Raw genomic sequence first — 23,967 nt, 5'->3', positions numbered from 1 at the left:
TATCAAGGTCGGAAACGTGATGGTACGCATGTCTCCTCCTTACACGAAGCATCACAACAACGTTTCAGCAGGCAACGCCGGCCAACTGTTGCTTGCGTATGAGAAATCGGTTGGAAACTGTCCTCATGTCAGCACGTTGTCGGTGTCGCCACCGGCGCCAACCTTGTGTGAATGCTCTGAAAAGCTAATCATTTGCACATTACAGCATCTTCTTCCTGACGGATAAATTTCGCGTCCGTAGCACGTCATCTTCGTGGTGTATCAATTTTAATGGTCAATAGTGTATTTTCTATGGAATTACGATTGGATGATTTAGCCGACCATTTGAGGCGCGACAAGTGTTCTCCAAATCAGGAACGCAATCGTGCAGCCTTCTGATCATATCAGTTGTCTTCGAGCAAGACGTTAAAGTCCACCACATACTGATCATCAAGATGTAGCAGAAGAGCAACGCTTGGCCATCGAGAATGTTTAAATAAACATCGTGACTGATGTTCCCAGAAGCCTGAAAACACCCCCGAAAAATCAGAGAACCGCTTCTGGCATGGACTGCACCTTCCACACACTGTGGGTTAAACTCGTCATTGGGGGTCGGTGCATTCATCCCTTGCACCATACTACACGGGACCACTCAGTTATCGTCTATTCCTGTGAACAATGGTCTTTTGCTATGTACCTGACTCCAGACATCAAGTGCATGCATTTGGCTTTGCAATGTCTGCTCAGACAGTGGCTGATTACGACTACAATCACTGACAACCGGAATTCCTGTCGGATTTGGAACTGACTGTCCTTGACAAGGTATGACACTCATCTCCGGGCCTCGTCGGTTGGGACCTTCTAACGATCACTGTTATTACTCCAAGTTACGACGCTGCGAATGGTACACCATTCGTTGTAGATACTTTGGACAGTCTGGGTTCATACATCAACAAGTCTCTTAGTCATGGGCACGTACTAAGACGATAGTTTCTTCCAACAATTCTGTCACGTCTCTACGTCGAACCATCTTACTGTGCTGAATCCATACAACTGGGTGCCACATACAGACGGATTCAGTGCCTTGATGTACACCACCTGTGGAGGTTCACATGACTGCCTGGTACAACTGCCACCATCTACAGTGCTCCATAGCGACCAGTCTGATCTTTTTAAGGTGTATAATAGTTTGTTCTGTATGCTTACTCTCAGGTTTTGTGCAAAATTTCAGGTCTGGTCCGAACGGACAGACAATAGACAATGATAAAGGAGGGCTGTGTTAGCACCTCGTCCGGGTAATGTACGAACTAATTTCGAACATTGGCAGGCATGTCACCCCTATCAGAATCCTGTTGCACTTGTGGCGTTTACGCGATATATTTTGGTGTGTGTAATGGCGCTACAAGTTTTGTTAAATACTCTCAATACCTCCACAGCGAACAACAGCCACGGTAAGACACTGGCCCTTATGCAAGGAATTATTCGGCTTAGTGTTGATTGATGCAGTTGTTGGATGTCCCCCTGAGATGGCTCTGAGCACTATGGGACTTAACATCTGTGGTCATCAGTCCCCTAGAACTTAGAACTACTTAAACCTAACTAATCTAAGGACAGCACACAACACCCAGTCATCACGAGGCAGAGAAAATCCCTGACCCCGCCGGGAATCGAACCCGGGAACCCGGTGTCCCCCTGAGAAATTCTGTCCAATTGGTGAAGTAGATCGTCAAAATTCTGATCTGGCTGGAGGGCCCTGCCCATAATGCACCAAATATTCTCAGTTGGGGAGAGGTCCGGCGACCTTTCTGGACAAGGTATGCCTGGAGGCGCCTCAGAAAGCAGTGGGATAACAACCTGACTGCTGTCCGCCATACTGCCCGACAACCAGGAGTGATGGGCTGGGCTGCCATGTCATTTTATTGCGTGACCACTGCGGTAGGTCGACGATATTTTATGCCCCGTTTTGTTGCCCTTCATCGCAAGCCATCTTGGGCTTATACAGAGGGGTCCAAAAAATGTACCCACTGTTTAAAAGCCCATAACTGACAAACTAATTGACGGAGTTGTCTCATCTTTGGTAGTGTAATATTTTGTAGTTCCGGTAATCACCACACAAGCGTTATATTGCAGCCGGCCGAAGTGGCCGTGCGGTTAAAGGCGCTGCAGTCTGGAACCGCAAGACCGCTACGGTCGCAGGTTCGAATTCTGCCTCGGGCATGGATGTTTGTGTTGTCCTTAGGTTAGTTAGGTTTAACTAGTTCTAAGTTCTAGGGGACTAATAACCACAGCAGTTGAATCCCATAGTGCTCAGAGCCATTTGAGCCATTTCGTTATATTGCGTTGTTTTGTTTTGTCAGATGACAGTCGCCAGATAGTCAGTGTTTTGTTCTTCGTTGCACCTAGCTGCTCCAGTAAACATGGCTGGGCAAGGCTTACATTCGATGAAAGGAAGTCAGTTTCGAAGTGGTATTTTAAGTACGAAAACATCAATGAGATTCAACGGCAATGGCGAAATGAGTATCAAACAGAGCCACCGACACCTTTAACCATTCGTCGCATTCGAGACATTTGAAGCTGAAGGCTGTGTTAAAGATGTACACAAACAACGACCTGGACGACCTTTAACAGTAACAAGTCCAGCTAACTCCCGTCGTGTGTTACAGCAATTCACTCGCTCACCACAGAAGTCTGTGAGACAGTGTGACCGTGAAACTAGAGTGAGTCGCTCAAGTGTTCGGCGAATTTTGAAAACAGCAAAGTGGAAGTGCCACATCCCACGATTGCTACACACAATGCACGAGGACGACCCAGATCGTAGAATGGAGTACTGCGAGTGGTTTACTAACATGGTGCGCAACGATGAAGAGTTTGCAGAGGTGACTGTGTGGTCTGATGAGGCACATTACAAACTCAATGGTACAGTAAAGCGCCACAATTGCATCTACTGGGCCGCCGAAAATCCGAACGTCAACGTAGACAAAGCCGTGAATTTGCCAGGAGTAAATGTGTGGTGTGGGTTGTCTTACCGGGGCTTGACTGGGCCATTCTTATTTGACGGCACAGTTACCGGTGAGGTGTACCTTCAGTAGCTTCAGACATCCATTTTACCCGCCATCCCAGGCTTGTATGGAGACGGAAGAGTTTACTTTCAACAAGATGGTGCCCCAGCCCACTACCAAAATCGTGTTAGGGCGTATCTCGACGAAACTCTACCAGGAAGATGGATAGGCCGTAGAGGTGCTGTGGAGTATCCACCACGTTCCCCAGACCTAACTCCTCTGGACCTCGTTTATCGACAAAAGCCACGCACATTGGGTGAACTTCGAGAATCCATCGTACATTCACGTGCAAATATCCAACTGAACACGTTGCAGTCAGTAGTTCGTGCTGCAGTTCGGCGGCATCGTTTGTGTGAGGATTTTAATGGTGACCATTTAGAACTCCTACAATGATATCTTTAAGTTGGACTATTAGCTACACTTCCACCAAAAATGAGACAATTCCGTCAATTAGTTTGCAAGTTATGGACTTTTAAACAGTGGATACAGCAAGATAACGCCCGCCCGCACACGGCGTGAGTTTCTAATGCTTGTGTTCGTGCTTGTCAAACCCTACCTGGCCTAGTAAGATCGCTGGATCTCTCGCCAGTTGAGAATGTTTGAAGCATTATAGTCAGGGCCCTCCAACCAGCTCGGGATTTTCAAGCTCTAACGCTTCAATTGGACAGAATTTAGCATGATATATCTCAGGAGAACATCCAACAAATGCGTCGAACAATAACAAGCCGAATTATTGCTTACGTAAGGGTCATAGATGGGGCAACACGTTATCAACCCGCTCAACTTGTGAAGCTTTTTCTCTTGAATAAATCATCCAATTCTTCTTAATCTGTAATCATTTTTATGCCTGTACATATACACTACTGGCCATTAAAATTCCTACACCACGAAGATGACGTGCTACAGACGTGACATTTAACCGACAGGAAGAAGATGCTGTGATAGGCAAATGATTAGCTTTTCAGAGCATTCACACAAGGTTGGCGCCGGTGGCGACACCTACAACGTGCTGACATGAGGAAAGTTTCCAACCGATTTCTCATACACAAACAGTAGTTGACCTGCGTTGCCTGGTGAAACGTTGTTGTGGTGCCTCGTGTAAGGAGGAGACATGCGTACCATCACGTTTCCGAATTTGATAAAGGTCGGATCGTAGCCTATCGCCATTGCGGTTTATCTTACCGTGACATTGCTGCTCGCATTGGTCGAGATCCAATGACTGTTAGCAGAATATGGAATCGGTGGGTTCAAGAGGATAATACGGAACGCCGTGCGGATCCCAACGACCTCGATTCACTAGCAGTCGAGATAACAGGCATCTTATCCGCATGGCTGTAACGGATCGTGTAGCCACGTCTCGATCCCTGAGTCAACAGATGTGGACGTTTGCAAGACAACAACCATCTGCACGAACAGTTCGACGACGTTTGCAGCAGCATGGACTGTCAGCTCGGAGACCATGGCTGCGGTTACCCTTGACACTGCATCACAGACAAGAGCGCGTGCGATGGTGTACTCAACGACGAACCTGGGTGCACGAATGACGAAACCTCATTTTTTCAGATGAATTCAGGTTCTGTTTACAGCATCATGATGGTCGCATCCGTGTTTGGCGACATCGCGGTGAACGCACATTGGATGCGTGTATTCGTCATCGCCATGCTGGCGTACCACCCGGCGTGATGGTATGGGGTGCCATTGGTTACACGTCTCGGTCACCTCTTGCTCGCATTGACGGCACCTTGAACAGTGGACGTTACATTTAAGATGTGTTACGACCCGTGGCTCTACCCTTCATTCGATCCCTGCGATACGCTACATTTCAGCAGGATAATGCACGCCCGCATGTTGCAGATCCTGTACGGGCCTTTCTGGATACAGAAAATGTTCGACTGTTGCCCTGGCCAGCACATTCTCCATATCTCTCACCAACTGAAAACGTCTGGTCAATGGTGTCCGAGCAACTGGCTCGTCACAATACGCCAGTTAAACTCTTGATGAACTGTGGTATCGTGTTGAAGGTGCATGGGCAGCTGTACCTGTACACGCCATCCAAGCTCTGTTTGACTCAATGCCCAGGCGTATCAAGACCGTTATTACGGCCAGAGGTGGTTGTTCTGGGTACTCATTTTTCAGGATCTATGCACCCAAACTGCGTGAAGATGTAATCACATGTCAGTTCTAGTATAATATATTTGTCCAATGAATACCCGTTTATCATCTGCATTTCTTCTTGGTGTAGCAATTTTAATGGCCAATAGTGTATTCTGAGCAGTATGCGTCTATAACACTCCCTTGCGGGATACCCCAAGTTACTTTTTCGCTTAAGATTTCTCTCCGTTGAGATCGATATATAGTGTTCTTCAAGCGAGTCACGAAGCTGGTCTGATATTCCACATGTTTGTAGTAGTGAACGGTTTCGAACGCTCTTAGAAAGCCAAGAAATGCAGTATTACTCGGGCGCAGGCATCTGTTGTTTTCTGTATTTGAAAGATGGGCAGAGTGAGCTGCGTTTCAAATGATAATACGGCAGCATAAGTCCTGTTCCAAAATTCTACAACAGACTAACTGCTGTTCACACAGCTCGCATAATTCAGGAGCGATGATGTGAGCATGAGGATAGATTGTCACGTCTCTCCTGTCCACCCCAGTGACCAGATTTCAGTATTATTGAGACTTATTGGCCCACTTTGGAGGGTGATCGCTAGCCACTTGCACTGTCATTACCAGAATTTGCTACTATTTTGCACGAAGAATGGTATAAAATTTCCTCGAAAACTTTGCAGGATGTAAATACATAAAACTACAAGCAGTCACTTTTTTTATTACAAATACTATAACTTTTATACATATTACCTTTAGGTAAAATAAACAGAACTAAGTCAGCAGTTATTTTAAGTTTTTTTTAATGTAAATATAAAGTTCATGCTCATACAACCAGTGCATATCATTACAAATACTATAACTCTGTATTATTTTATTCCTGGGCATTCATGATAATGCCAATCTAGATTAAAGTATTTGCGCATAAAGTGACTGAATTATACGTTAAAGTACGAACAGAAATAAGACATACGATCGCTTGAAGTTTGTTCTTGTAGTAATTCAATTATTTATTTTATTTTGTGCTCTCATGTTAACGACAGCGTAATTATAATATCTGTCCAGATATCGACTTTAATACACGCAAACAAAACCAAATTACATCTGCCGGCCGCGGTGGTCTTGCGGTTCTAGGCGCGCAGTCCGGAACCGTGCGACTGCTACGGTCGCAGGTTCGAATCCTGCCTCGGGCATGGATGTGTGTGATGTCCTTAGGTTAGTTAGGTTTAAGTAGTTCTAAGTTCTAGGGGACTGATGACCACAGCTGTTAAGTCCCATAGTGCTCAGAGCCATTTGAACCATTTGAACCAAATTACATATCTGAGCAAAGTAGACCTATGGTATATCTCTTTTTCAAGATCTTTGTCACAAGCAACAGTTGTATAACACATGCTGGATGCTACCCAAGTTTCGCTATCACAGTGTAAATCATAAAGATTGTGTAAAAGTGTATGAAATGATGTACCAACTGACCGTCAAAATGGAGGCAGACACATGGACACTAACAGAGAAAAGCCGTCCATACTGTCGCAGTAAGTACAAAACTAAGATTTTGGATCCGTATCGACAAATAAACAATACTCACGGCGATACATTAAAGCATGTTCCATCTTCTTGTCACAGAGCCAGCAACCAACATTTTGCTCGAAACAGTAATGTAACGTCCAGAAAACCATCTGAAGATGAGCCTGAAAAGGTTCGAAAACCTGTTCATGGGCCGAGCGGTTCTAGGCGCTTCAGTCCGGAACCGCGCTGCTCCTAGGGTCGCAGGTTCGAATCCTGCCTCGGGCAGGATGTGTGTGATGTCCTCAGGTTAGTTAGGTGCTGTTGGAGAGTGGAACGGTAGAGAGACAGCGTGAAGGTGGTTGATTGAAGCCTCTGCCAGGCACTTTATTGTGAATAACAGAATAATCACGTAGACGTAGATATAGGTTTAAGTAGTCCTAAGTCTACGAGACTGATGACCTCAGATGTTAAGTCCCATAGTGCTTGGAGCCATTAGAACCATTTTATTCTGTTCATGGAATAATACTCGTAAATAACCATTCAAAAAAGTGGCTGGTTGCAGTTTTACGTATTTATCTTCAGTTAACAGTCACGGATTCTCAAATATCAGTAATGGTTCAGCTTAATAATTTTATAGGGTCTGTTTCCATCCGAGACGACTAGAAGCTAATCGTATTTTGAATGCCAACGGTTTTTCTATACCGTATTGGACATTGTAATGTATTGTGTTTTTGGTGTCTCCAATTTTTTTCTACCCCTGTACGTTAGGCTAATGCTAGAGAAGGAACAAATTCTTTAGAATAGTCTACGCAGAATCGTACTGGTATTCTATCAGGTCACCTCTCCTCTGCTGAACATTTTAAACTTGATTTTCCCTCTCATCGTCACTTATTTTAAAATCTCTTGTTTTGGTGTTTGTGCTGCTATTGGAAGCAGGAACTGCAGCCAGATCTTTCTCAGTGAATCAGTTTCGGAAAACGGAATATGCTATTTTCAGTTTCTTTCTTTCGTCATCCGTACCCGTGTCTGTACGATCCTATCGATTGCCTGCTCTTATTATTACTAATTTTCAGATAACCTTCTTAAGTGGAATTCCAGAATAAGCAAGTTGTCCTCGTATGAACTCTAGGTATCTGCATTTACTGCCAGTCCCCATGGTAGACAGTGACGTCCAGCAAGAGACTACGAAATAGGCGGGCACTTGGTGAAGGGGCCAACGATGGGCCCAAACCAACCAACATCTTCCCACGGACGGCGGCAAGCTGCGCGCTGTGACGCGCCTTCTCCATTTACAGGTAACACCTTTGCGCGAAATGCATGCCCTCCTTGCGCTACTGTATAAAGCGTCAAGCGCGTGCGCCAAGTATAACAGAAGAACAAAAAGACATCGTGTGGACGCAGTTGAGCACGGATAATGAAGTTGCAGTGAACGAGCCTCCCTTGGCTGTCGTCCTACTACGCGGCCCGTATTCCACATGTAATGTAGTGTAGTGTAGTTTAGTGTAGCGCAGTGTAGCGTTGGTATACTGACCGGGGCGAGTCCTGGGCACTCGTAGACAGTGTAGTCGCCCTCTTCTCCCTCCTCGTCGCTCTCCGCCTCAGACACTGAACCCGGACGCTCGTTGGCGCCTGTGCGGCTGTAACATAACAAACATCACCTCACGGTGTCGAGCTGTAACACAACAACAAAAACAGCACCAACAATGACAACACAACACCATACAAATTCAACACAACAATAACAAGAACAAGTGAACACAGCATTACAGGCTATACATGGCTGTAACAACAGCCACTCAACACATTACACACAACATACACTGCAATACAACAACAGATCAACACAAACAGTACGATCAGTAAAGTGCTGTGTTGTGTCGTGTTGCTTAATAAGAGCATTGGTGTTGCTATAATCTTTGGTTCGGAGACTGGTTTGATGTACCTCTCCGTGTTACTCTATCCTGTTCAAGCCCCTTCTCCTCCAAATAACTGCTGCAACCTACATACTTCTGAATCTACTTACTAAATTCGTCTATTGGTCTCCCTCTACGATTCTACACGAAATTGGTCATCCCTTGATATTGCATAATGTTTCCTATCAACCGATCCCTTCTTTAACTCAAGTTGTCCCACAAATTCTTGACTCCCCTGTTCTATTCAGTACCTCCTCATTAGTTATGTGATCTATCCATCTAATCTTCAGCATTCTTATATAGCACCACATTCGAAAAGCTTCTATTCTTTTCTTGTCCAAACTGTTTAACGTCCATGTTTCACTCCCTTACATGGCTATACTCCAGAAAAATACGTTCAGAAAAGATTTTCTGACACTTAAGTCTACATTCGATGTTAACAAATTTCTCTTCTTCAGAAGTGCTTCCTTGCTATTGCCAGTGCCTCTGCCAGGCGCTTAAGTGTGATGCGCAGAGTATCGTCCATCATCAGTTTTAATGCTGACCAAATAGCAGAACACAACTGATACTTTAATTGTATAGTTTCCTAATCTAATTCCTCAACATTAACTGATTTAATTAGATTACATTCTTTATCCTTATCTTGCTTCCTTTCAAGCCATCGTCCGTTCCGTTCAACTGCTCTTCCAAGTCGTTTGCTGTCTCTCACAGAGTTACAATGTCATCGCCAAACATCAAATTTTTAATTTTTTCCTCCCTGAACTTTAATTCCTATGCGGAATTTTTCTTTGGTTTCCTTTACTGCTTGCTCAGTGTACAAACTGGATAACATCAGGGATAGGCTACAACCCTGTCTCACTTCCTTCTCAACTACTGCTACCGTTTCATGCTCCTCGACTCTTACAACTGCCGTGTGGTTTCTGTACAAGTTGTTAATAGCCTTTCGTTCCCTGTATCTTACCCTCGCTACTTTCAGAATTTCAAAACCAATGTTCTATTCGACACTGTCAAAAGGTACCTCTAAGTCTACAAATGCTACACTGAAGCGCCATTGAAACTGGTATAGGCATGCGTATTCAAATACACAGACATATTAACAGGCTGAATAGGGCGCTGCGGTCGGCAACGCCTATAGAAGACAACAAGTGTCTGGCGCAGTTGTTAGATCGGTTACTGCTGCTACAGTGGCAGGTTATCAGGACTTAAGTGAGTCTGAGCGTGGTATTATAGTCGGCGCAAGAGCGATGGGACACAGCACCTCCGAGTTAGCGATGAAGTGTTATTTTTCCGTATGACCGTTTCACGAGTGTACCGTGAATATCAGGAATTCGGTAAAACATCAAATCTCTTACATCGCTGCGGTCGGAAACAGATCCTGCAAGAACGAGCCCACGACGACTGAGACAATCGTTCAACATGACATAAATGCAACTCTTCCGCAAATTGCTGCAGTTTTCAGTGCTGGGCCTTCAACAAGTGTCAGCGTGCGAATCATTCAACGAATCGTCATCGATACTGGCTTTCGAAGCCGAAGGCCCGCTCGTTTACCCTTGATGACTGCACGACACAAAGCTTTACGCCTCGCCTGTGCCCGTCAACACCGACATTGGACTGTTGATGACTGGAAACATGTTGCCTGGTCGGACGAGTCTCCTTTCAAATTGTATCGAGCGGATGGACGTGTACGGGTATGGAGACAACCTCATGAATCCAGGGACCCATCATGTCAGCAGGGGACTGTTCAAGCTGGTGGAGGCTCTGTAACGGTATGGGGCATGTGCAGATGGAGTGATATGGGACCTATGATGCGTCTAGATACGATTTTTACAAGTGACACGTACGTAAGCATCCTGTCATATCAACTGCATCCATTCATGTCCATTGTGCATTCCGACGGACTTGGGCAATTCCAGCATGACAGTGCGACACCCAAAGCGTCCAGTGTTGTTACAGAGTGGCTCCAGGAACACTCTTCTCAGTTTAGACACTTCTGACCATCAAACTTCCCAGACGTGAACGTTATTGAGCATATATGGGATGCCTTACAACGCGCTGTTCAAAATAGATCTCCATCCTCTCGTACCCTCACGGATTTATGGATAGCCATGCAGGATTCATAGTGTCAATTCCATTCAGCACTAATTCAGACGTTAGGCGAGTCCATGCCACGTGGTGGCCCTACACGATATTAGGCAGGTGTACCAGTTTCTTTAGCTCTGCAATGTATAAACGTAGGTTTGCCTTTCCTTAACCTATCTTCAAAGATAAATCGTAGGGTCATATTGCCTCGGATGTTCCTACATTTCTCTGGAATCCAAGCAACAGCATATGTAATTGTAACTTAGTTTAAAGTAAATACGTCGCTTGGTCGGACGAGTCTCACTTCTGATTGTATCGAGCGGATGTACGTGCACAGGTATGTAGACAACCTCATAATCCAGGGACCCATCATGTCAGCAGGGGACTGTTCAAGCTGGTGGAGGCTCTGTAATGGTGTGGGGTATGTGCAGTTGGAGTGATATGGGACTTCTGATTTTTTGCCGAATCCCTCGGTGTGGCCGAGCGGTTCTAGGCACTTCAGTCTGGAACCGCGCGACCGCTACGGTCGCAGGTTCGAATCCTGCCTTGGGCATGCATGTGTGTGATGTCCTTAGGTGTCCTTAGGTGTAAGTAGTTCTAAGTTCTAGGGGACTGATGACCTCAGATGTTAAGTCCCATAGTGATCAGAGCCATCTGAACCATTTTCATCGCGTCAGCTACATTATTATCATCGATGTCCTCGAGCTTCTTTTACTTGGGTAGCTGTTTTATACTTTCTTTCCAACTGAGAATCGTCTTTCCTTAGTTCTGGCTTGCATCTGAGCTCTTTATGTTTTGACAACTAATTTTCGTTTCTCCAAATATTTCCTTAATTTTCCTACACGCGATATTTATCTTTCCCAAAGTAATGGTTGATTCCACAGCTTTGCATTCGTCTGCTATTCCAGTTCACAATTTCTGTTAGTCTTAGTTTCTACATTGTGGATTCATGTTTGCCTGCTTCATTTGCTGTATTTTTATATTTTCCCCTTTTATCATAAGAAGATTAACATTTCGCTTGTTTTTTTAAGCATTTCTACAGGATCTTGACTTTTTCCTAAGAAATTACTCTGCTGCCTTCACTATTACTTCATTTCTCAAAACTCCCCATTTTTTTTCTACTGTATTCCTTTCTCATCTTTCAGTCAGTCGTTTCCTATAAATCACTCTGGAACTCTCGTTGTTGATACATACACGAACGCTCTGTTGCTCAACACTTTCGGAAGGTTGATGCCAAGTTCAGATGACGGAAATCTGATGCTCGTTTTCAGATCACATGTTAGTGGTCTAACATTCAACTTATAATCGATCATATGAGCATGCATTAACGCACATTGACGCCGCGTTTACGGAAACAGTCCACAGAGCCAGACGAACGCGCGTTGGCGAACAGTTAGCAGAACGAATCGAGCCTGTATGCCGTTCAGTTCAGCGCTAGTTTCCGTCATGACCAGACGTGTTTTGTGTATGTTTCTGTTATCATTCTTTGTCGAAGGTTGCGAAAAATGGGCGAAACCGAAGTCGAGAATTCTGACATCGAGCTGCCAATTGTTGTAGTATATAAAAGACCAACACTTTGGATATAAAATTCTGAGGCGGCGAGCATGGGAAGAAATGGGTTTGACCTTCTGTGCGGGTAATGACTAAGAAGAAATGAAAGTATAAATACGAGAACAATTTTATTGTTAACAAGTACACTTTCGCTTCTTTCAACAATTTGCCTGTTCAAGTCTACCTTCTTTAACAAAATAGTTGATTAATTTAGCCCGAACGGGTTATACATTGATCAAGTGGGTCGTCCGTTGTGGATAGAATTTATACTCGTGAGATTTCCTTCTAAGATGTATTCGTGTTGAAATACACCTCTCATTCGAGCATATTTATGAAATGAATATAGTTATGAAGTACTGCAATCGTTTCAATCTACACAGACTTATAATGGGCGATGCAGTATTCATCACTTATTAAACGCGTTACGAGAAGTATACTACACTCGACATACATTCATGTCAAAGTTTATCGATAGTTAAATATATTGGTTCCGTGAGTCAGCTGCTTTCCGCCGTAGGGTCCTAGTAAATTTTCCATCAGTCCAAATGCTTCACCACCAACGATTACGTAAGGGAGTTCCATATCGTCGTACTCTTTCAAAGGCCTTTGTTTTAGAACATCCAAAGATTTTCCAGTGAGTTTCTGAGACAGAAGGAGTCTCTGAAAATTCCTGAGTCGCTGCCTTTTCCAAAAGCGCGAATGTCTACTAAAGCCATGGTAACAGTCACATAGCGCAAAGGGCACTACAGAAACAAATGTTTATAAGTGAACCATCAGGAACTTGAATCTTCTGGATTTCGTATTCTGACACCTTCGAGAGCTCCGATGTTTGAGGAAACATTGAAGCATTGCTTCCCTCGAAATCTTTGAGATATTTCAGTTCGGTTTTCTTCATATGGTGTTAACAACACAGAGTTTTAATACAGGTAACTTAGCGTATTTGACTAACTATCGAATTTTCCAATTTTATATGAGTAGTGCAGCTCAGCCAGTGAACATCCGCTTGCATAATATCTGAAACCGACACAGACTGCGAGATAGTAACTGCAGGAACTAACGTAACGTGCTCTGCGACTCGTCATCCGTACCCTATAGGAATTCAATCACGCGTTAATGTGCATCAAAGCGCATTACAACTGAACTTAAGAGGAGAAGGCGCGGGACGTATCTCACCCGATTTGGCTCACTGTGTAAGTAGGAGCAAGTGTATGACCATTTGAAGTTCCCCACACATTTCTTTTGAGTGGGCAGTAGGAAAAGAGAAAGTTGTTTTGATCACGTTGTACCGATGTCTGAATAGGAGTTCTCTAGTTAGTGGCGTGGCCCAGTCTGTAAGCGTCCAGAACGCCAGTTCTGCCGCTCGAGTTCGATTCTCGTTGCCATCCAGTTTCTTTTATTTATTTTATTTTGTTCCTCGCAATGTTAAACTACCAACGACAAAATTTTTATACAGTTTAATTTATACAGGGTGGTCCATTGATAGTGACCGGTCCAAATATCTCACGAAATAAGCATCAAACGAAAAAACTACAGAGAACGAAACTCGTCTAGCTTGAAGGGAGAAACCAGATGGCGCTATGGTTGGCCCGCTAGATGGCGCTGCCATAGGTCAAACGGATATCAACTGCGGTTTTTAAATAGGAACCCCCACTTTTTATTACGTATTCGTGTAGTACGTAAAGCAACATGAATGTTTTAGTTGGACCACTTTTTTCACTTTGTGATAGATGGCGCTGTAATAGTCACAAACGTATAAGTACGTGGTATCACGTAACATTCCGCCAGTGCGGACGGTATTTGTTTCGTGATACATTACCCGTGTTAAAATGGACCGTTTACCAAATGCGGAAGAGATCGATATCGTGTTTATGTATGGCTACTGTGATCAAAATGCCCGACGGGCGTGTGCTATGTATGCTGCTCGGTATCCTGGACGACATCATCCAAGTGTACGGACCATTCGCCGGATAGTTACGTTGTTTAAGAAAACATGAAGTGCTCAGCCATATGTGAAACGTCAACCACGACTTGCAACAAATGATGATGCCCAAGTAGGTGTTTTAGCTGCTGTCGCTGCTAATCCGCACATCAGTAGCAGACAAATTGCGCGAGAATCGGGAATCTCAAAAACGTCGGTGTTGAGAATGCTAAATCAACATCGATTGCACCCGTACCATATTTCTATGCACCAGGAATTGCATGACGACGACTTTGAACGTCGTGTACAGTTCTGCCACTCGGCACAAGAGAAATTACGGGATGATGACAGACTTTTTGCACGCGTTCTATTTAGCGACGAATCGTCATTCACCAACAGCGGTAACTTAAACCGGCATGATATGCAACGGAAAATCCACGATGTCTGCGACAAGTGGAACATCAGCGACCTTGGCGGGTTAATGTATGGTGCGGTATTATGGGAGGAAGGATAATTGGCCCCCATTTTATAGATGGCAATCTAAATGGTGCAATGTATGGTGATTTCGTACATAATCTTCTCCCGATGTTACTACAAGATGTTTCACTGCATGACAGAATGGCGATGTACTTCCAACATGATGGATGTCCGGCACATAGCTCGCGTGCGGTTGAAGCGCTATTGAATGGCACATTTCATGACAGGTGGATTGGTCGTCAAAGCACCATACCATGGCCCGCACGTTCACCGGATCTGACGTCCCCGAATTTCTTTCTGTGGAGGAAGTTGATGGATATTTGCTATCGTGATCCACCGACAACGCCTGACAACATGCGTCAGCGCATTGTCAATGCATGTGCGAACATTACGGAAGGCGAACTACTCGCTGTTGAGAGGAATGTCGTTACAGGTATTGCCAAATCCATTAAGGTTGACGGACATCATTTTGAGCATTTATTGCATTAATGTGGTATTTACAGGTAATCACGCTGTAACAGCATGCGTTCTCAGAGATGATAAGTTCACAAAGGTACATGTATCACATTGGAACAACCGAAATAAAATGTTCAAACGTACCTACGTTCTGTATTTTAATTTAAAAAAACCTACGTGTTACAACTGTTCGTCTAAAATTGTGAGCCATATGTTTGTGACTATTACAGCGCAATCCATCACAAAGCGATAAAAGTGGTTCAGCTAAAACATTCATATTTCTTTACGTACTACACGAATATGTAATAAAAATGGGGGTTCCTATTTAAAAAAAACGCAGCTGATATCCGTTTGACCCATGACAGCGCCATCTCTCGGGCCAACCATAGCGCCATCTGGTTTCCCCCTTCAAGCTAGCCAAGTTTAGTTCTTTGTAGTTTTTTCGTTTGACGCTTATTTCGTGAGGTATTTGGCCTGGTCATGATCAATAGACCACCGTGTATATGTGGAATTAATCTATACAATTTACAATTAATTAAGATTACTTTAATTTGAGTAATGTGTATACTTAAACAGTTAATTATTCAAATTAAAGCAATCGTAACCAATTGTAAGTTGTATATATTAATTTTACATATATAAATCGAACTGTTAAACTATATTTAAATTTTATAATTGAGATGAATAAAACACAACGAATAAAAAAGTGGGTAACACCTCAAATCGAACTCGAGCCGCTGAATTATCGCCCCGTTCGCTTACTGTGGAAGTGTTAGTCAAAAATAGTGCACGACGTACTCAAACAACTTCCGACAGCATTTTCTGTTTTCCTACGGCTCATTCAGACGACGTCTCTTAGGAACTCCAAAGGGTCGTATAGTTGCTTCCACTCACACAGTTTGAGACAGATCGGTGATACCCGTCCCGCGTCCTCTCCTTGTTAGCCTAAAGCCGTTGGCACACGGACCGTGCATCCGAACGTTGAGCCTTGAGCGTGCCGAGTTTCTGACGTCATAGCGTGGAATAGCACGCTCGGTAGTCTTTCCGAACGTGCAGAGCAATATCTGGCATGTCAGATATTCTGAGCGTGCGTCTGAGCGTTGACCAATGAGATGGCACAACGCCACCTACGTCACAAGCACGCCGTCTCCCTTCAGTACAGAGTTGAGAGGCACAATATTGGCATTCATTTCAAGCTTATACGTATATATGCCGTTTCTGAGCACCAGCAAATTGAGAATCACTGGAAACCCCGTTGTTAACTGTGTGATTCGTTCCAATAAAATAATGAGAAACATCATATTCCTGGCTAAAGAATTACTGTAACTTGCGAAATTATGAGAGCAAGCTATCTGAGGGCAGCGACACACTGATGATCCACCCAAAACGTATTATTCTTGGTACAATTTGCTATAATTAAATTTCAATTAGTAACATATCTACGATTAAGGTTTTGGTTCAAATGGTTCAAATGGCTCTGAGCACTATGGGACTCAACTGCTGTGGTCATAAGTCCCCTAGAACTTAGAACTACTTAAACCTAACTAACCTAAGGACAGCACACAACACCCAGCCATCACGAGGCAGAGAAAATCCCTGACCCCGCCGGGAATCGAACCCGGGAACCCGGGCGTGGGAAGCGAGAACGCTACCGCACGACCACGAGATGCGGGCAATTAAGGTTTTCACCACGGGGTAACATAATATGATGGATGCGTAATAAATAGCGTCACTGTCCTCCATTGAGAGGTTGGATGGGGCAGTGGTTCGCGTCTTGACAATTCCAGATTTTTCTCCTAACATTCGCGTTTTTATTAGCTTTTGATACTTTATTATTAGTTTCATACAAATATATACTATAATATTTGATGTTATGTAAATATAAGTTCACCTTTTTTTGAGGAGTGACTTTGTTCGATTGGCTTTATCTACAGGACACTTTGCGCTACTTGTATAAAGATATTTTGCTCCTTTTTTCTTTTACGCTTCGTAATTCACATGTTGCAAAGATTCTGCGGCTGGATAGGAACAGTGATCAAGTAAGACTGACCTTGGGGTTTTACTAAAATGTGGGATTGATGAAATAATGTTTATCTTATGTGGAGAAGTATTCCAAATTTGTAACGCAATGTTTGTAATGGAACTTTTATAAGCCTGTTTCATTATTGATTGGACACGGTACTTTCCTTTTCGTGGACGAAATGTGCGTTTTAATAGAGCTAGCGTGGGAATTTTACGCGCGCCCGTTGAGTAAACAGTGTGATTTACAAACTAGAAACACCCCTCAACTGCCGCTGGAGTGCGTTGCGGTCGCGAATACCACGTCGGGGCCCACGTACCGTATTCACAAGTCGCATCGTTCCCGAGCGTTCAGCACTACGTTGAACTTGGCACGCTCAACGTTAGCGTTCGACAGCACGGTCCGTGTGCCGACAGCTTAAGGCGCCGGGCTACACGGACCGGAACGCCAGACCGTGGGCCCGCTACCTGCTACCCGTGCAGAGGAGCGCTGCCTCGCCACCTCGGCCGGCCAGCTGTGTGCGTTACATTATGCAGCCGGCAGAGTAGGGAGCCGTGCCACGCGTCACTCCACGTCAGGGAGCGAAACGATTTGATCCCCCTGGTCTGGGCTTCCATCAGCCAGAAACTATGCACAAGCGCCGTCGCTCGCTACTCCAATATACTGTACATTTCTGTCGAAATTACCTGCATCCGCAATGTGAACCCTCAAGTTTGTCGAAAGATGTAAAGGCAGTTTCAACAAGCTCTTTCACGCATGTCTTACTACGAGCTACTTGATGTAGAATGGCGATTTCTACGAGCAGCTGGAAGGCATCGCCATCGGTAGTCTACTCAGTCCAGTGATTGCCAATTTCTTCATGGAGTATTTGGAAAGACAGGCACTGGACTTGGCACCTTGTAAACTAAGGTGTGGACGACACCTCCGTCGTGTAGAGCTATGGTGAACAGCTGCTCGATGACTTCTTAAGACATCTAAACAGTCTCCATGTAGCATAAAATTAACTATGGAGATAGAAAAGGACCAACAGATTGTCATATCTAGACGTGCTGGTTACATGGAATGCTGAGAAACTGGGACACAGCTTGAACTGGAAACTGACACACAAGGACTGGTACTTGCGCTGTCAAATCATCTGCCGAGACAGAAAAGAGTGATACGTTTGTACTACACACGATTTCAGAAAAATTGGATGATTTATTCAAGAGACAGAGCTTCACAAACTGAGCAAGTCAAAGACACGTAGGCCCACTTCTGGCCTTTAACCAAGCAGTTATTCGGCTTGGCAGTGATTGATAAACCTGGTGGATGTCCTCTTGAGAGGTATCGTGCAAAATTCTGTCCAGTTGGAACGCTAGATCGTCAAAATTCCGAGCTGGTTGGAGGGAACTGCCCATGATTCTCCAAACGTTCTCAACTGGGGAAAGACCCGGTGACATTGCTAGCAAAGGTAGCGTTTGAGAAGTACGAGGACAAGCAGGAGAAGGGCTTGCCATGAAGGACAACAAGACGGAAGTACAATATCATCGACGTACCGCTGTACTGTAAGCGTGCCCCGGATGACAACCAAAGAGGTCCTGTTATGAAAAGAAATGGCACCCCAGATCATGATTTCTGGTTGGCAGTCGCTTGGCTGGCGATTACCAGGCTGGTATCCCACCGCTGCCTGGAACGTCTTGTCATGCGTGCTCAATTCGAAGCGGTACTCATCAATGAAGGCAATCCTAGTCCAGTCAATGAGATTCCAGGCCCGAACACGTATATGGAGACGCCCTGGAGTGTGGTGGGATACCAAGCCGACTGTCGCCCGCCATACGGCCCGACAACAAGGAATGATGGCCTGGCTTGCCAGTTCTTTTCATAGCAGGTTCCCTTTGGTTGTCATTCGCTGCACCCTTACAGCACAGCTGTACGTCTACGATACTCTACGCCCCGTTTTGTTGCCCTTCATGGTAAGTCGTCCTGCGCGCACAGTTCAGCAAGATAATGCCCGCCCGCACACGGTGAGAGTTTATGCTACTTGTCCTCGTGCTTGCCAAACCCTACCTTGGTCAGCAAGGTTGTCGGTTCTCTACCCAATAGAGAAAATTTGGATCATTATGGGCAGAGCTCTCCAACCATCTCGGGATTGTGACGATCTAACGAGCCACCCGCACAGAATTTTGGACGATATCCCTCAGGGGGACATCGAACAACTCTATCAACCAACGCCAAACCAAATAACTGCTCGCATAATGGCCAGAGGTGGACTAACGGGTTATTGTTTTCCTCTATTTAAGAAGCTCTTTCTCTTGAATAAATCATTCAGTTTTTCTGAAAGTGTAACCATTTGTTTGTCCATAGATGTACATCACATCTACTGATGTCCGTCCAATCCGGACAATTCCATTGTGGTGCGTCGTTTTCTTTTTGTCTTAGGGTTACACCCTAATCTCCGGTCACTATCTTGATCCAGTTTGCCACAAGCGATGGAAAGTAAGCCAGCCATTCATGTTGGCGCAACGTTAAAAAACGTCGGTGGAAGAACCCGAGACACAAGCCAACAGGTAATAAGTCAACAAGTGCTCATGGAAGCCTCAACACTTTTTTAACTATCACGTTCATTTCAGTCAATATTCACATAAATTTTTTAATGGATATATCGGTTTCGACCGAGTAGTCCTCATCAACAATCCATAAACACTTGTCAGTCGATGGCTGCGTCAAATAGTAGGAGTCAACATTTCCATAACGCTCCTACTAGACCTCTCTAGCGGGAGTGTCCTCTAGTAGTATTTCCACGATACCCCCTACTGCACGGTGATGCATAGTTATTTAACCACCGTTATAAAACAAAAACAGATGGATAAACATAAATTTGAAGCCGAACAGTATGAGATGGGAGAAATATAAAAGGCATCACGCGGGAAATCAAACAGAAGGGGGATTTCACGAGTGAAACAACGTTGCCTTTCTTTTGGACATAGTTTTATTCATCCTACATTGTGACTGGTTTTTGTTTCTAGCAAATGAAGTGAAATCTGATGCCGCTAAGAAGCCCAGCGCACTGAGATCGTCCGGGTATCAAGAGAAAGACGTGCTCATGTTATAGCAGAAGATTGAAATCAGTGCTAAGCATGCAGACCACCCGTTAACCACAGTTCGATGGTGAAACTTCTTGCCGAATTCCACGAAACTCGTACTGTTGGGAGACAAATAAAAAACTGGACGATTGAAAACGACTACGAACGAAGCAACATCAAACTCCTTTATGACAACCTAGTACTCCAGAGGCAGTACTCGCTGTACCTCGCACGGAACTGGGATCAACCGTACATTAACAACGAGAATTTTGGCCACACATAAATGACATCATTACAAATTCAAATGTTTACAGCGTCTCATCGAGGACGATCCAGGTCGACGGGTTCAGTTCGCAGGTGGGTGATACGTTACCTAGATGAAAGTTGTTGTTCCCCTATTGCGTATTGTTTACGGTAGAAGCTAATTTCGGTGTAAACGGAGAGGTAAATAAACACAATTACAAATACTGGTCAGTTGTCAGCCCTCACCGGGTGGAGCCATCAAAGGCAGTTGTACCATCGAAAGCGATGTTTTGATGTGGTATATGGGGGTTCTCGTAATGGTGGGCCCTTCTTCGTTCAGGAAATGCTAACAGCAGCCCGTTATACGCACTTTTTAGACGAAGATATACTGCCGCCACTGCTCTCTGTAGAGGGAGCGTTCTAAACTTTACTTCAGCCCTTTTGTGCCCCAGATTATGTACTAGTTGTCCAGTTATACCAGTTTTCCTGGAGATGGTGAGGTCATGGAGGACCAGGCGAGTAGCTGCCATGTGTTCTCGATATAAGTCCTCTAAATTTCTGTCTGCGCAGACATGAGAATGCTGTTATGTACTCGGTGAAGATCAGAAAACTTTCACACATCATGGAGCGGATTGTTTATGTTTTTCCTTGCAGTCCGATAGATGTGTTAGTTAATGTGCAAGAGGATCATGGTAAGCGAATGACTACAACCTTATAGCGCGCTCGAAAACACGTGCATCATATCCTGTAGTCTTTAAGTGCTATCACCACTATTTATCTTCGTTTGTATGAAATGTGACATAGCTCAAAATGAATAATGCTGTGCTCAAATGAAAGATACAGTCGTTTTTCCCGTATAATTCTCTGTTCGTTTGCTGTGTCACGTCATCCCCTTTCCATTGGTAAATTACGGTTGCATGCATAATGGCCACCATATCTTGTTAACATAGCCTCATAGCTTTTGCCCATTGCCCAACGCATAGCTAAAGGAGAATTAAAAGATGCATTTTATACAGAGCTTAACGGAGTCTTTAGACAAACAAATTGTAGGGACATAAAAATTTTAATGGGTGACTTGAACGCAAAAGTTGATTCAGAAAATGAAGGGATTGAACATATCATGGGCGTGCATGGAATGGGGATCAGGAATGTAAATGGTGAAATGTTGATAAATACATGCGCTGAACATGACCTAGTCATTGGAGGCACATTGTTTCCACATCGTAACTGCCATAAGATAACGTGGGTTTCTCCAGACCACGTTACCGAAAATGAAATAGACCACATAGTCATAAGCCGCAAGTTCCGACACTCTCTGTTAGATGTCAGAAATAGAAGAGGGGCAGACGTTGGAAGTGAGCACCACCTAGTTTTGGCGGAATTCAGACTGAAGATAGTGGCAAATAGAACCAAGCTCAATCACAGGTGCAAGAAAATAGATGTGGCAAGATTAAAAGACCAACATATCAAAGAAGCATTTGCCCTTGAACTACAAAACAGATTCCAGGTCCTCTCTGAAGAAAACTTTATGGAAGAGGGAATTGAAACATGCTGGAAAAAAATCAAAGACAGTTATTTAGATGTGGGAGAAAAAATCTTAGGATTTAAGGCACATCAAAGGAAGGAATGGATCTCCGATGCTACGCGGAATGAAATCAGCCACAGGAAAGAACTAAAACTTAAGTTAAATTTTTGTAAGACAAGAGCGCAGAAGAGCGAAGCGCATAAAGAATACATGGAGGCGAACAAAAAAGTGAAAACATTGCTACGTCGAGATAAAAGGAAATGGATAGATGAGCAAGCAAAATTAGCAGAAGGGGCAGCAAGACAAGGAAATATGAAAGAGCTCTACAATATTACCAAACGGTTGTCAATGAAGAACGTCAGACATGAAGGACCAGTTAAGAACAAGGATGGGGTGATGCTTACAACTCAACAGGCCCAGATACAGAGATGGGAGGAGCACTTCAAGGGACTGTTAAACTGTGAAGACAACCAAGAGGAACAAGTAAGAGATGTTCCAGAGGAAGTCGAAGAAGATCAAGATATAAATTTGCAGTGCCTCACAATGGAGGAAATTAGGATTGCCTTGAAAACATTAAAAAATACAAAGGCTCCAGGCCTAGACAACATAGCACCGGAGCTCTTAAGAGCTGATATTGAAAGTACTGTTAAAATGCTCCATCCTTTGCTGAAGCATATTTGGGTTGAAGAGAAATCTCCAAAGGAGTGGAAAAATGGTTTGGTGGTAAAGCTCCCAAAAAAGGGAAATTTGTCAGACTGTAACAACTGGCGTGGTATTACATTGTTGTCAGTGCCCAGTAAGGTCCTCACCAGAATTATTTTAAACAGAATTAAAGAATCCCTTGAAAAGCGACTGCGTAAAGAACAGGCCGGTTTTAGGGCACAACGCAGTTGCGTTGATCTTATTAACACTCTTAGGATCATTTTAGAGCAAAGCAAAGAATTCCAAGCAATCATGTACCTGGCATTCATTGATTTTCAAAAGGCCTTCGATTCCGTGAAACATGAAGTGCTCTGGCAGGTATTGCGGAAGTATGGCATACCACAGAAGATGTTAAACATCATAAAAGATCTATATGATGGCTACAAATGCTGCGTACTCCACATGGGAAATATGACAGAGCCCATAAAAGTAACGACTGGAGTCCGTCAGGTTGCATTTTGTCACCAACACTTTTTCCACTCGTTCTAGACTCTGTTATGAGAAGAGTCACAGCAGGCAGGAGACGAGGAATCCAGTGGGGGATCCACGAACGTCTGGAGGATTCGGATTTTGCAGACGACATAGTTTTACTAGCTCCAAGGCTGACTGATATGCAAGCTAAATTAAACTTGCTGAAAGAGGAAGCAGAGACTGCTGGCCTCAAGATAAATATAGGCAAACAAAGGAAATGAGAGTAAATTCAGGGAACATGGAGGTGCCATTGTTAATAGGTGAGCAGCGGGTGGAGACTGTCAACTCATTCCTGTATCTGGGTAGTATAGTGGCGCAAGATGGTGGAGCTGGAGATGACGTGAAAAACCGCATTAAAAAGGCAAATTCTGCCTTCATACAATTGTATCCAATATGGAAAAATAGAAATATCACGTACAAAACAAAAATCCGTATTTTTAATACAAATGTGAAGGCTGTCATTCTGTATGCCAGTGAAAGCTGGAAAATGGATAAAAAGATAACATCCCAGTTACGAAGCTTCATAGATAGATGTCTTCGACGCATCATGAATATCTGGTGGCCAGAAAAAATATGTAATGAGGAGCTCTGGCGAATAACAAACCAGATACCTGTAGAAGACCAGATACGAGAGAGAAAGTGGGGCTGGTTGGGGCACACCTTAAGAAAACCAGATGGAGCCACCGAGAAAAAAGCATTGGAATGGAATCCCCAGGGAACAATGAAGAGAAGAAGACCAAGGGGCACATGGAAGAGGACAGTGGAAGGGGAAGCAAAAAGAGTTGGCAAGACCTGGGCAGAATTGAGGCAATTGGCCAAAGACAGAGACGGATGGCGAGTTCTCCTGGATGCCCTATGCCCCCATAGGGGCCAAAGGAATTAAGTAAAGTAAGTCATGCATAA

At 44.2% G+C, this 23,967-nt stretch overlaps 1 protein-coding gene across 3 annotated transcripts in view; it reads right to left on the bottom strand.

Moving 5' to 3' along the window:
- The window catches only part of LOC124612790 (neural proliferation differentiation and control protein 1), a 1,069,883-nt gene that overhangs the window by 10,524 nt on the left and 1,035,392 nt on the right, over positions 1-23,967 (bottom strand). For all 3 annotated transcript variants that reach the window (XM_047141189.1, XM_047141190.1, XM_047141188.1), the window contains exon 7: positions 8,179-8,284. In XM_047141189.1, coding sequence (XP_046997145.1) covers positions 8,179-8,284 — 106 coding nt within the window. The remainder of the gene's footprint in view (positions 1-8,178; positions 8,285-23,967) is intronic.

The sequence above is a fragment of the Schistocerca americana genome, chromosome 4 (genome assembly GCF_021461395.2).
Source record: "Schistocerca americana isolate TAMUIC-IGC-003095 chromosome 4, iqSchAmer2.1, whole genome shotgun sequence".
NCBI classification, from domain to species: domain Eukaryota; kingdom Metazoa; phylum Arthropoda; class Insecta; order Orthoptera; family Acrididae; genus Schistocerca; species Schistocerca americana.
Note: the sequence above shows the minus strand (reverse complement) of the source record. Positions and strands in the feature narration are given on the sequence as shown.